Genomic DNA, 12,229 nt, shown 5'->3' with positions numbered 1-12,229 from the left:
ACATCTTTTATCGAAGCTGAGCAGTGGCTAAACCTGTCCTAGCCAACATAGTAGCCCCCAGTCACATGTAACTGTTTAAATTTGCTAAAATCAAAAGTTCACTTCTTCCGTCACATCAGCGTCATTTCAGGTGCTCAGTAGCCACATGTGAGTAGTGGCTGCCCCGCTGGACAGAAAGACTGTTTCTATCCTCATAGGAAATTCCGTCAGACAGTCTGGACTAGGCATTAACGTTACATCCTAGAAAAGGACATCTTTTTCAGTGAGCTTGTGTTTTAAGGAGAGCACATTTCTAAAAGTACAAACTTTGTGTCTTAACTGATTGCCTCTCCAGTTACTTCAATGAGAATCAATACCCAGATGAAGCAAAGAGAGAAGAAATTGCAAATGCCTGCAACGCAGTGATACAGAAGCCAGGTAAGGCAGCGAGCGCGCTGGCTCTGGGCTGCACTTGGACCAGCATTTGGGACCTCAATCTCTGCCTCATCCCAGCGGTGTTCTTGGCTCCATTCCCACCATCCTCCTGTGGATGGTCGTTGCCCTGTCTTGTTCACACTATACTTCTGAGGGGGTGATTACACTACTCCAAATTAGGCTTCATGTAGGAAAGTTCCAGTGAGTATCCTTGCTTGAGATAACACAACCTTGAAATTACTAGTTTTAAAGACTGTGTAGATTTCTTTTTTCAAAAATACAGCATAAACATACCAGTTTCAAAATAGTTTTAAAGTTAGCATACTTAAACAAGATTTGTTAATGTAAATATTAAGATAGCTTTGTTTTGTAACTGTTGAAAATTATATAATTCTGTATTCCTATTTAAAGAAAGAATTCTTTTTGGAGCGGACTTCTTTCCCATTTCTACACTGGGATGACTTCTTGGCTGAGAGTATTTCCATTCTGAAGTCCAGTTGTTTCTGTGCAAGTCAGCAGAGCCCCTGAAACACTCATACATCGTGTGCTAATATTCTTCCACAGATTATGGTGGTGGTGGTTTTTTTTAAACCAGAAACCATTCTCTGTGAAGAAGATCCAGTTGATCTCCATTTGGCCAGTTAATTGAATTGGCTTAAAGGGTACAGACAAAAATATCACTTTTTTATGTTTTAAGTTTTATCACTGTTTTGTGATAATTAAATACTAATTTATTCTGCCTTAGTTAGAAGCCAGACTTCTAACCATCCAGAACATACACACTCAGCTACAACGACATCGGTACCCTTACTTCTCACAGGCCAAAGCCCCAGCCCTAACGCTGTGCTGGATGAACTCAGACTCTTCCTGGAAAGTACTTAACCTCAGTGTATCAAGTGCCTGACCTGTTTTCTGGTCCCTCTACTCATTGAGGGTTAAAAGCTAAAATAGAAAACGATGAAGCAGAAGGGGTGGTCGCCGTGTTGGTAAACATGGTGCTATCCGTAAACCATCACGTTTGACAGCAGTTTGCAACTTGAATTGTGTTGTGTGTCCCCGTGTAGTTACAATAACAGATGGGCATAGTGACCTTAGTCTTTAAGAAGACATGGGTAGTGGTCTCTGTCTTAAGACAGCAGGAAACTAGTTAATACAAGGCCTTAAAGATGTAAGGAAACTTCAACTATCTGGGAACGTGATAAAGAATAATATATTCATCTAAGTAAATGATGCTAATTAAATGAAGCTTTCATATCCCTGTCATGTGAACTTTGAACCCTAGCAGACTGAATCCTTTAATATTTTATATTGAAATTCCTTCATATTGTGTGACTTTCTGAATTGAAGCATTTTGTGTTATTAGGGCTGTTCGTATGTTTATTTATCCATCCTATCCTAAGTCGCTTCAGTTGTGTCTGACTCTCTGTGACCCTATGGACTATAGCCCGCTAGGCTCCTCTGTCCATGGGATTTTCCAGACAAGAATACCACAGTGGGTTGCCACGCCCTCCTCCAGGGGATCTTCCCAACCTAGGAATTGAACCCGTGTCTCTTGTCTCCTGCATTGGTAGGCAGGTTCTTTACCACTATTTATGTGTTTATTCTGGAGGAGGAAATGGCAACCCACTCCAGTGTTCTTGCCTGGAGGACCCCATGGACAGAGGAGCTGGGCGGACCACAGTCCACGGGATCGCCAGGGTCGGACACAACTGAGCGACTAAACCACCACCACCATATGTTTATTCATTCCGTAATTATGTCCATATATATTACTAGATCATGCTAAAAAAAATTCTATATCTGTTATTCTGGCAATAAATGCAGTGAAAAGAACATTTTGAAAAAAAAAAATATTGTCCCATAAAACTAGCCTCAGATACAGGTTTTCTGAATTTTACTGCATGTCTTCACAGGCAAAAAACTGTCAGATCTGGAACGAGTTACCTCCCTGAAAGTATATAATTGGTTTGCTAACAGGCGGAAGGAGATCAAGAGAAGAGCCAATATCGGTAATGTATCCGAGAGGCTGCTGTCTCTTTGGAGGCAGTCCTGGGCCTTGTGTTTAAGAGTGACTTCAGTTTAGAATTGCAGGTCTAAATGAGACTACCCTTTAAGCCTAGCAAGAATTGCCCTTATGTTTTTCTTCATTGTATTTTTAATAATGTAAAGTTAATACTAATCATACTATTTGTATTATACTAAGAATGACATTATTATTTCTAAACCTCATCATTCTTAATGTGCAAAAATCTGGAATTAGACATGATCTCTAATCAGTTACTCCTATGGTGCAGATGAAAGCTACCTGTAAGGCTTTGAGAGGGGGAATGTGACACCCTAATAAGCCTTTTCATTGTTACCAGGCTATGACCCAGAGGCTTAGAAACAGCTGATTAACAGAATTGGAATAAAAGCGTCTAAATATACAAGGAACCTAGTTAAAAACAAGACTGAAAAAAAAAGCATTTAAGAAACATGAATTGATGAGATCAAGATGGTGGGCTGGTTTTGAGCTTCTTAAATTGTATCTCACTTAAAAACTTACTTCTTCATCATGAGAAACCTCAAATGCTTTGTAGAACCCCAAGACAGGAGAGCCGTTTAATTAGCTGGTAAGTACGAAGCACCTACCAGTCAGCCGCTCAGATGCACACACGGAGCAGCAGGGGCTCCAGGAGGGCAAACGTGTTGTGTGCAATTGAGAAGAAACAAGACTTAGTCTAGGGTTTTGTTTAATTGCATTCTCATTTCCTCAATACAGATTCAGTGTTTAGACCTTAATGGTATGGTAACAGATAATTTAGGGATCTGTTTGCTTTTTTCGAAGAAGCAGCAATCCTGGAGAGTCATGGGATAGATGTACAGAGTCCGGGAGGCCACTCCAACAGTGATGACGTGGACGGGAATGACTACTCGGAGCAGGTGAGCCACAGAGCAGGTGCTGCTGGGTACAGAGCGGGTGGGGTCGTATGACAACTCAATTCTGTGGGTGCGCTTTGTCCGGGGTGGGGGGGTGGGGGTGAGCTAAGGTCCCTCCAGCTCTGCTCATGTGTCTAGTTAGATTTTCATATAACTTGAAAGGAATGTGGTTAAGATTCAGTTGTCCTGTTGAATTTGTGAGAAATCCTTATTCACCCACACGGATTTATTGTCATACAACAGGATACTTGGCAAGTACGCAATGGGGAGGAGGAGGAGGGAAGAAGTTCAGAGGGAGGCAGAGAAGCAGAGAAGGTAGAAGAAGAGAGGAGGATCTGATCCAAACAAGCAAGTTCCACCATCCACCACACACACACTCAATGTCTGAGAGATGCTAGGGGCTTCGGGCAGCCGCGGCCCTGCCTGGACATGAACCCACCCGCACACAGTGGAAGGGCCTACCCGCTTCGGCCCCATGCCGTGGGAGCCCTTGTGCCGAGACCGTGTTCCCTCCAGAGTCTCTGGCACATGGACACACACACACCCTCTCATAAATGCATGTCTGCTCACCTCACCCTGACTTCCTCTTCATTGCTTAAGGGGGAAAATATATTTAATTGTAGCCACTGGATGGAATAATTCAATAACTAAGAATGTGGGAGTTTTTCCTCACTTAAATATTTAAATTTTTTTTAAGGATTTTAAACTCACTCCGTTTGGAATATGAAGAGAATGTGTGGTCTCTTCTAGGCGCCAGCGGGAACACGTTTGCTCTTTCCTAGTTAGTGTACCCCACTCAGCCAGCTCGTAAACAAGAGTCCACCATGCTCTCCTTCTGCTCACCGTCCTGCAGCTTGAGCGTAGACACTGCCAGAGTCCCTCCAGTTCCATGCTGATCCCTGTGTAAACCAAAGACCAGCCTGTGAGAATGAACAGTGTTGCCTATACTTCCCAAGTCTTCCCTCCCCCCCCGCCCCCCCGAGGACCCCAAGTCAGAGCTGCACGTTTCACTGTAGAGAACGTTCTGGAAGTCTAAGCAGAAACATCTTTGTTAGTTTACCAGTGTAGATGGATCATTTCCATCCTTTTTCCAGAGGCCCTAAGGGCAGCACATACCATGCTTTTTTCCCAGGAAGGGACTTACCCTTCCCAAAGCTTTCTGCTATAGAGTCCCCTGAAGAGGACAGGTGAGAAACTTATACCTTATTTGTAACACCACCTTCAGTGCCTGACCAACACCCTGCAGTGCAGCTTCCTTTACAGCTGTATTGTTTATCACACAGCGATGTGGAAGGCAAGCTTCACACCTTCCAAGTAAGACGCCTGCGCTTCCCTCCCCCAGCTCCCCTTACAGCCGAGTGCATAGCCACTTCCGACAGTTACTCTTCTCTCTGTTGTAACTGAGAATTTGGAGTTTTAGGAGGGTTTTGGTTTATTTTCTACTAAAATGCATTTTTATCCGTAAGGTGTGGGTATCTGTAGTTCTGCCTGGTTTTCTCAACTGGGTAGAGAGATCCTGCGAATGTGATATCTGTAAGAGCACCCATCCAGAATGTAAGCTCACTAGTGTGGCCGTCAGTTCCTAGTGCTATAGTGGTTGCAAACCTGGGATGGTCCAGATTTGATCATCATCCCCAGCAGTCTTTCTGACAAAAGGAAAAATTCTCAGCCAACTGAACCATCAAAATGCCAACCAGTAGTCTCTGGACCTGTATCCATTCAGTGTCTACTTAAATACATTTCACCTCTACCCTGTCATGACCCCTCCCACAAATATTCTGCTTCCCCTTGCCCCAGCATGCTTTTCTGTGCGCTGGAGGATCTCACCAGTCCCCCAATAACATCTGCTTCTTCTTTCTGCACGTCTAGGATGACAGCACTAGCCATAGTGACCACCAGGACCCCATCTCGTTAGCTGTGGAAATGGCAGCAGTCAACCACACTATCTTGGCACTGGCCCGACAAGGAGCCAACGAAATCAAGACAGAGGCCCTGGATGACGACTGATGAGGGAGGGCTGAACGCGAGAAGTTAACTTAGTTTAGACGTAGCACCTTAGCAGACTTTCCTCGGTCCTTAACATGTGTTCTTACAGTATAACTTGCAGTTTCTTGTATGTCAGTTAGCCCTTAGGGTCTTGTTCTGTGAAGATGGCATGGTGCCCTCAGCCTTTGCATATACTCTCTCAGTATTAATTCCCAGTAACTAATAACCAACCAACCAACCAACCAAACTTCCCTCTCCCAGCCTCCGAGGCTAGAAAATCTTGCTGCTCTGTCTTAGCATTCCAAGAAAGTGCTTCCAGGTATTTAGCTAGCCCTCAGTTCTCAAATAGTAGGCTCCGTGTAAAACCTTGGGTACCTTTAGATTCCTGTAACACTAGTCTCTATCCCTCTTCCTTCCCCAAGACTGGTAGGATGCAAGCTGAGGTTGTGTGGCCAGGATTGACAGACACCATCTGGGGAGTGTCCGCAGAGTAAAAGGAACGCTAGAACACCCCCCCCACCACGTGGGAATAATTGATTTCCAGCTGCAATAAGCCGTGCCTCATAATAGTCACACCGTGGCTAGATTATACTTCTTTGGGTGCTGTGCTAAGAATGTCAGTGGAAAAACTCGATCTCAGATTTCGGTTGATGTTAACATGCCTGACACAGACATCCTTTCCTCTCACAAGCTGTGTGACTGAGTAGATAAAATACTGCCTTCTGCCTTTGGGACCATGATTAAACAGAAAAATGACAAAAAAGTTAAAAAAATACCCCACAAAACCCAGCTTGAGAGCATTGGGAAAAACCATGAGCCGAATGTGTAGTAATGGTGGATGTGATTAGAACCATTGTACAGTACAGGCACAGGTACGTGCCCACCTGGAAAGGTGCCGGAAGTCATCGCGGAAGCGGCTCTGCCTCCTGTCTGTGTCCCCTTTCCTTGCTACCAAAAACCCAGAAAGGTAATTCAAGGATGGAGCTAAGGCCAAAAGTGAGGGAACGAACTTCCAGTCCCTGTAGCCATTAAATTGAAGCCCCCTCAACATGAGAGCTTGGTAGAGGACTCTGTCGTGGGATTATGCCTACTGACTGTCACAAGCGCAAATGCTTTCCTAAATAGGAGCAGAAAAAAGCAGGGGACGTAGCCGCTTCCGTGGCGGGTCTGCGAGATGTGACTTGGTGTTCTCTTTACTCTGTCCTTGTGGAGGTGTGGAAAGCTGTATTGCTACAGGCAATTTATTTAATAATTGGAAGCCATATTGATAATGGATGTGGTAATATTTGTAAAGTTTAATCTACTTTAAGCGGCAGTAACTAATGGAATTTTTTTCCTTGATCACATATGTAGCACTTTTGTTACTTTTTAAAGATATTTATATTTGATAAATCTTTTTTTCATTTTGAGAACTCAAAATACCAAACAGTGAACTTGCGTTAGAAAAGTCACCCTGTGATCACCTTGTCATCCAGTAGCGAAATGATGAACTACTCATGCATCCAAGAATATTACATCTGCCGGCCTCATATGAAAATGATCTCTTGGCATCTCGATTAAAGGACACAGTGTCACGGTGCGTAAGAGGAGCAGCCTCCAGGGTAGGGTGCGTCTGAAAGAGGCCGACCGCTCTGTATTTCCCGCTTCGCCCCACCTCTCTGCGACAAAACCTTATGTGAAGGGGAACATGGACGGGGCTGGCTCTTAAGCAGGGTTTCGTCTGTTTGTCCATTGCCTGCAAATTATTTCTAAGATTGAAGGAGGGGGCCATTTCCTGACCTCGTCACCCTTCCTTACCCACCAAATGTTTTCAACTTAAAACCATTGAGAGAGAGAGAGAGAGAGAATGACTGGCCTTCCTGTTTCCCTTCCTCATCAGTGAGATTCCGAATATCCGCCAGCTTCTAGCTGGTCTCGCTCCACCTAAGGCACCTGCTGATGCGCTCGCCTCCGCGTCTGTCCATCCTGCACGTCAGTGTGAGGAGGCCTTTGGGAGGCATGGAGGTGCTGCCTCTGTGGGTCCATGACTTTATAGAGCTACAGGCAGGACCTGCTCTTGTCCTAGGATTTCAGGGGGAAAATGTATATATTTTTTTCCAGCTTCCCAGGATTGAAGTAAAATGAAGTAGTCTTTTTCTGTTTCACTGTATTACTTGAACCAACAAATTCAAGAGTAGCATTTGTTGTTCTCAGGAATGACCCCCCCTCCCCACCCCCATTCATCTTCTTTCTTGGTGTGTTTGACTTTTTATTGAGATTAGACTGTGTTAGCTATCTTTCCTTTGATATTATTTAGAAAAAATATAACGTATTTATCTTTCCATCTCAGTGGAATTTTTGTCTTACTTCCAGTTAAATCAGAAAGAAAAGGAGAGAGAAAAATATACTGTCTGACAAGCTGCATCCGTGATTTATTGTAAGGAGATTATTATAATTGATAGCTTCTTTATGATGGGATTGCCAGTATCATCTGTTCTTGCTGGTTCCTTTTAAAGAAACAGACTCAAACTGTAAAGGCAGCTGCAGTTTCTAAAGAAACAGAGTGACTGCCAGAGAAGAGCCCAAAGGTTTCAATGTTTTAAGACCTTTCAGGAAGGAAAAAAGCTTCAGAGAATAAAGGTGAGTATCCGTGAAGGCAGTACCAGGTGCTACCCAGAAATCTGGGAAAAGTGAAAGAACGTGTTTGCCAGGCAGGGTAGCAGCGCCTTGGGTTCAGTAGGAGCCAGAGGAAGGAGCCTTCACCCCTTTCATTAAAGACAGCTGCCAGTCTGATCTTAACTGCCACTGCCTTATGTTTAACTTCGGCTTTCTCACCAAGAGTGAAAATTTAGTTCTCTGGGTCTTCAATTTAAATCTGCTATAGGTGTTTTGGTCATCAGGTTTAACTCCGCTGTCTTCTCCGGGCTACCTTAGTTCTTAGCATGGCATGTGGAGTTGCCACTAATGAGTAATATCTTTGGGGAGTAAATTTTTTTCTTCAGGTTTAAGGGGTGGTATTAAAATAGAAACCCTGAGTTGCTCTCTGAAGGGAAGATAGACTCTTTAAGAAACAATCCCACTGTATGCTTTTTGGTTTTTCGTCCTCTTTTCTCACTTCCTGCTATACGTTTTTCAGGCCCCAGAGGACTATTTCAGGGGCTGCTGCTTCCCAGGTGAGGAACCCTTGCAAGCAGTTCCAGGTAACTTATTTTTTTTAAGACACTTTCGTTGAATTACTGCAGTCATATGGGTAAACTTCCTCCCCTTCTTAAAACAGAGCCTTACAGAGAGACCTTTTAAAGATGACCATCCTAATGCCATTTTTGCATTAAAAGAGAACCTTAACACCGGATGAAGGCCAGTCGGTAGGAAGTAAACAGTGTGGTTTATTTCAGAAGAGTTTGTACGGTTGGAGTAAAGCTTAAGGCAGTTTTCTTCATAATCGGTCCTGTGAGTGTTAGAGGAGTGTGGTTAGCTTCTCCCACCTTTGGGGTCTGTACAGTTCCCACAGTCTGGCGTTTGGCAGGGTTGGGGCTTCCCCACATCCCCGTTGTCATTCACAGGAAGACTGCTTCAGTCCAATTGAGGAGATGGGAGGGTCCACATCCAGGCCTATAGGGTTGCAGCAGTTTGTGACCAGCAGCTCCTCTATCCAGATGTCCAGGTATATCTTTACCTCAAAAGGGACAACTCATGAAGAGCTAGTGACAGAGTTGTTTCAGTTCTCCCTGTTTGGCCTTTGCACAGTTTCAACTAGCAGGTATAAGAAAATTGTCCTTTGTTTCATCAGAAATCTACAGGCACATCTCTCTGTCTGTGGTTAACTCCTCTTCTCTTTGGGCTCAAAACCAAGGCCTCATCTTGAGCTGACTTCCTGCTGGAATTTTCTCATCTTTTGCAGCAGGCAGAGTAGGGGGTGTGGTCCATCTCGTCACACAAACACTCCTTCCTGTCTTGCAGCTCTGCTTTTTGACTAGCTACTTATTCCAGTGACCAGCCATTCTCTCTGTCCACCCTCTGGGAGTGATCCCTTTTTTCATAGATGAGCCCCTACCCCCATCCTAAAAATGTGAATATCGAGCCCTTCTCTCTCTTTGGTCTTGAGAACAGTTTGGGTGGAAGCAGTCTTCCCATGCACCTATGGCTCTGCCTTTTAAAATTGCTGTTTCTTTTTGTTATTGTCAGAGAACCACCAGAGGATTTTTTTTCCCCCAGTGAGTCTCAACAGATTCTTAGGCAATAATTTCTCCTCTTGATGACTTTGTGCACAGTCACGCGTGCACTTTGCATTGAATAGCCTGACCCTCTACGTGTGCGTTGGTTTTCTGTGCTAACCTGTCTGTGATTTAAATCTTACGTCAGAGTGGTAATAGAGTTTGTCGTTTTGCTGTTGTGATTACATTACTGTTTTACTACTGTATTCACTGGGGCTGCGTTGAGACCAGCCAAATCCATTTATAGCTTTACTGAGCCGCATTTGTTTGTCAGGATTTCCCAAGTGAAAGTTGGGCGCACTGACCAGCTCCTGCTGGTGGTATCTGTTTAGGGGTGGGATGCAGGGTGGGGGAGGAGTTACAGAAAACATTCCTTTTTGTGTGTTCTCTAAATAACAAGGGTGTTTACTCAGGATTTGGGGATCAGTTGTTAGCCATATTAAATTTGGCAAGCAGCTGTGTGCTCTGGAAACCCTCTTCTGTTTCCTGATCTCCATGCTGTCTAGTTGACCGTTACCCGCTAATGCCTAAGTTACCCAGTTGAGAGGTATTACACCACACCGCAAGCAGAAGGCTTTACCTGCGAGGCAGCCGTGAGTGCCCAGGCTCTCCTGCGGGGAAGTTTCCCCAGAGCCAAGGGGGCCCTTCCTTTTCCAGGCCTGCGGCCTCCTTCACTATATGCTCCTCGTTCCAGAAGATGCTAATCACTTTAGAGAAAAGATCTCCTTATCCCTCTTAAGAGAAACCGCAAACCCACCGCGCTCAGGTGGTGGGAAAAGCTTTCTAAACACATCAAGCCCACAAGCCCATCTTCCCCGACAGAAACCCCCTCACAAACCGGTCGTACAAGAGGCCATTCTTCATGCTCACTGGCTGTCGTTGCCAGCTGCTCATCTTGCCGTCTCAGAGGCTGACTTACTACACGCTTATAAATTGAGAACTTTCGTATCAGCTGCACTCTTCCTCCTTAGTGGGGAGGAAAAACAGCAGCAGAAGGAAAGCTAACGACCTGAGAAATGTAGTTTTCTGTAATAGTGCTTTTCTTTTCTAATCAAGAGGGGGGTACATGTAGGAAAGAAGAGAGGGAAAATCTGGCTGCACCCGAGGATCTTACATCCTGTGCTCACCCAGAGACCTCGAGGACGTGGTAGGCGCCCTGGGAGCACAGGTATGTCTGTCCTGGACTTAGTTTTCTCGTTCTTTCCATGACACCTGGCTCCAAGCAGCAGCAAGCAGCACTAAATCTAGCTCATTCCATTCAAGTGCACTCTAACTAGCATTTTCATACCGCCAACAGTTTGACACCCACATGTCACACCCATTAACTCATCAGCCAGCTCCCAGACACTAGGCAGAAGGACACTTTGGTGGGGACCTCTGCCTGTCTCTCCTGACCGCCCAGTTACTTGGAAAGTTCTGGAAGCCATTTGCCCCGTCTGGGCAGCAGCGTTGTGCCCGCCAGTGGGTGTGGGGACAGTAGTGGAACAGGGACGCCAGCCTCGACTGGCGCTTCAGACACCTCGGGACGCTGGCTCCCTTGACTCCGTTCTCATTTTCTCTCTCAAATAAAAATGGCTCTCTACAGCCATAATTAACTCTCAAATTCACACTGGTGTGCTGTGATCAAATGAAGGTTTGCCTGAGTCCTTTCAACGTGTAACCATGGTAATTGAGGGGGGTGGAACAGAATGAATATATAAAAATATAGTGACAATTGTTCTGAATGACTGAATGTCCTCCTGACATGTAATTAGCTGTTTTAGCAAGATGTAGATTGGCATGGTCATAATTAAAAGGATTTCTGTCCTTTATGTGACTGGAGATGGCAGATCTCCCGTTCCCTGTTCCCTTTGAGCAATAATGCTCCCTAGAACGTTTGGAACAGCAACTCAGTAAACTGAAATAATGACATAGTGTTTGCGTTCACGCCGAAGTGAAAGGGAAGGATTTGGAGTGATTTCAGCTCCCAAATGGAAGCCTTTGATTAGTGCTCCCCAGTTGACTTCTAAGTCACACTAAACCTCTCCCTCACATCCGGTCTCAGCCTGCTCCATCTTAGGGATTCTGATCTAGTTTCTGCCAGAGTCCACCACTGCGGCGCCTCCAGGTCACTCTGTCCCATGTGCTGACCAGCTCAGGTACCGTGTTGGCCTTGCCTGAGGCTTCCTGCTTAAAGGACTCCGTAGAATTCTCCATTTCTCCTTGGTCACTTGAGGTCTCCACTGCTGTCACCATGAAAGTGTTTTTCAGACAAGAGCTTGCACTTGAGCTAAATGAGATTTTCATAACCCAGGGCAGAAGACATGACATGAACACACTTGAATGACCCAAAACAGAGAGCAAGGCGGTCCAGGTGGAGTGCTGGTGACTGCAGTGTGCCGCCATTCCGGGCAGGGCAGGACCCGTCTGAGTTTCAGCCAGGTCTGCTCACGCCACTGGCAGTTCCCAGCTTCCTCACGTCAGCAGCTTCTGGTTCTCAACTTTTCCCCCTTGTACTGCTGTGTCAGTGGGATTGTCCTGCGGCCCTTCCCCATCCACATTCCCTCCCTCCCACCTCATCCCTTTGAACACCATAGGGTCCTGACACCGATCACGGCCTCCTGCCCACAGAGCCCTCATTCTCCCCTTGAGGCCTCGGGCTGGACGGGAGCTGCCGCCTCGCTCTTTGGAACAGGCCTTGTTTGGTTTCCCCATCACTTCAGTCTCACGATGCAGAG

At 45.4% G+C, this 12,229-nt stretch overlaps 1 protein-coding gene across 9 annotated transcripts in view; it reads left to right on the top strand.

Moving 5' to 3' along the window:
- Nucleotides 1-9,845, top strand: part of HMBOX1 (homeobox containing 1) — a 191,466-nt gene extending 181,621 nt beyond the window's left edge. Inside the window, exons 7-11 of one of the 9 annotated variants that reach the window (XM_055428068.2) lie at nt 335-417; nt 2,328-2,423; nt 3,248-3,336; nt 3,577-3,648; nt 5,203-9,845. In XM_055428068.2, coding sequence (XP_055284043.1) covers nt 335-417; nt 2,328-2,423; nt 3,248-3,336; nt 3,577-3,648; nt 5,203-5,340 — 478 coding nt within the window. In that variant the 3' untranslated portion in view covers nt 5,341-9,845. Of the gene's footprint in view, nt 1-334; nt 418-2,327; nt 2,424-3,241; nt 3,337-3,576; nt 3,682-5,202 lie in introns of all 9 variants that reach the window. The other 8 variants (XM_055428067.2, XM_055428066.2, XM_055428075.2 and 5 more) reach the window with 8 other exon arrangements.
- The last annotated feature ends 2,384 nt before the right edge of the window (nt 9,846-12,229 follow it).

This window comes from Moschus berezovskii, chromosome 7 (assembly GCF_049115385.1).
Source record: "Moschus berezovskii isolate FMDL1 chromosome 7, NW_MosBer_1.0, whole genome shotgun sequence".
NCBI classification, from domain to species: domain Eukaryota; kingdom Metazoa; phylum Chordata; class Mammalia; order Artiodactyla; family Moschidae; genus Moschus; species Moschus berezovskii.
The sequence above is the reverse complement of the archived record's forward strand: the minus strand, read 5'-3'. Positions and strand labels throughout refer to the sequence as shown.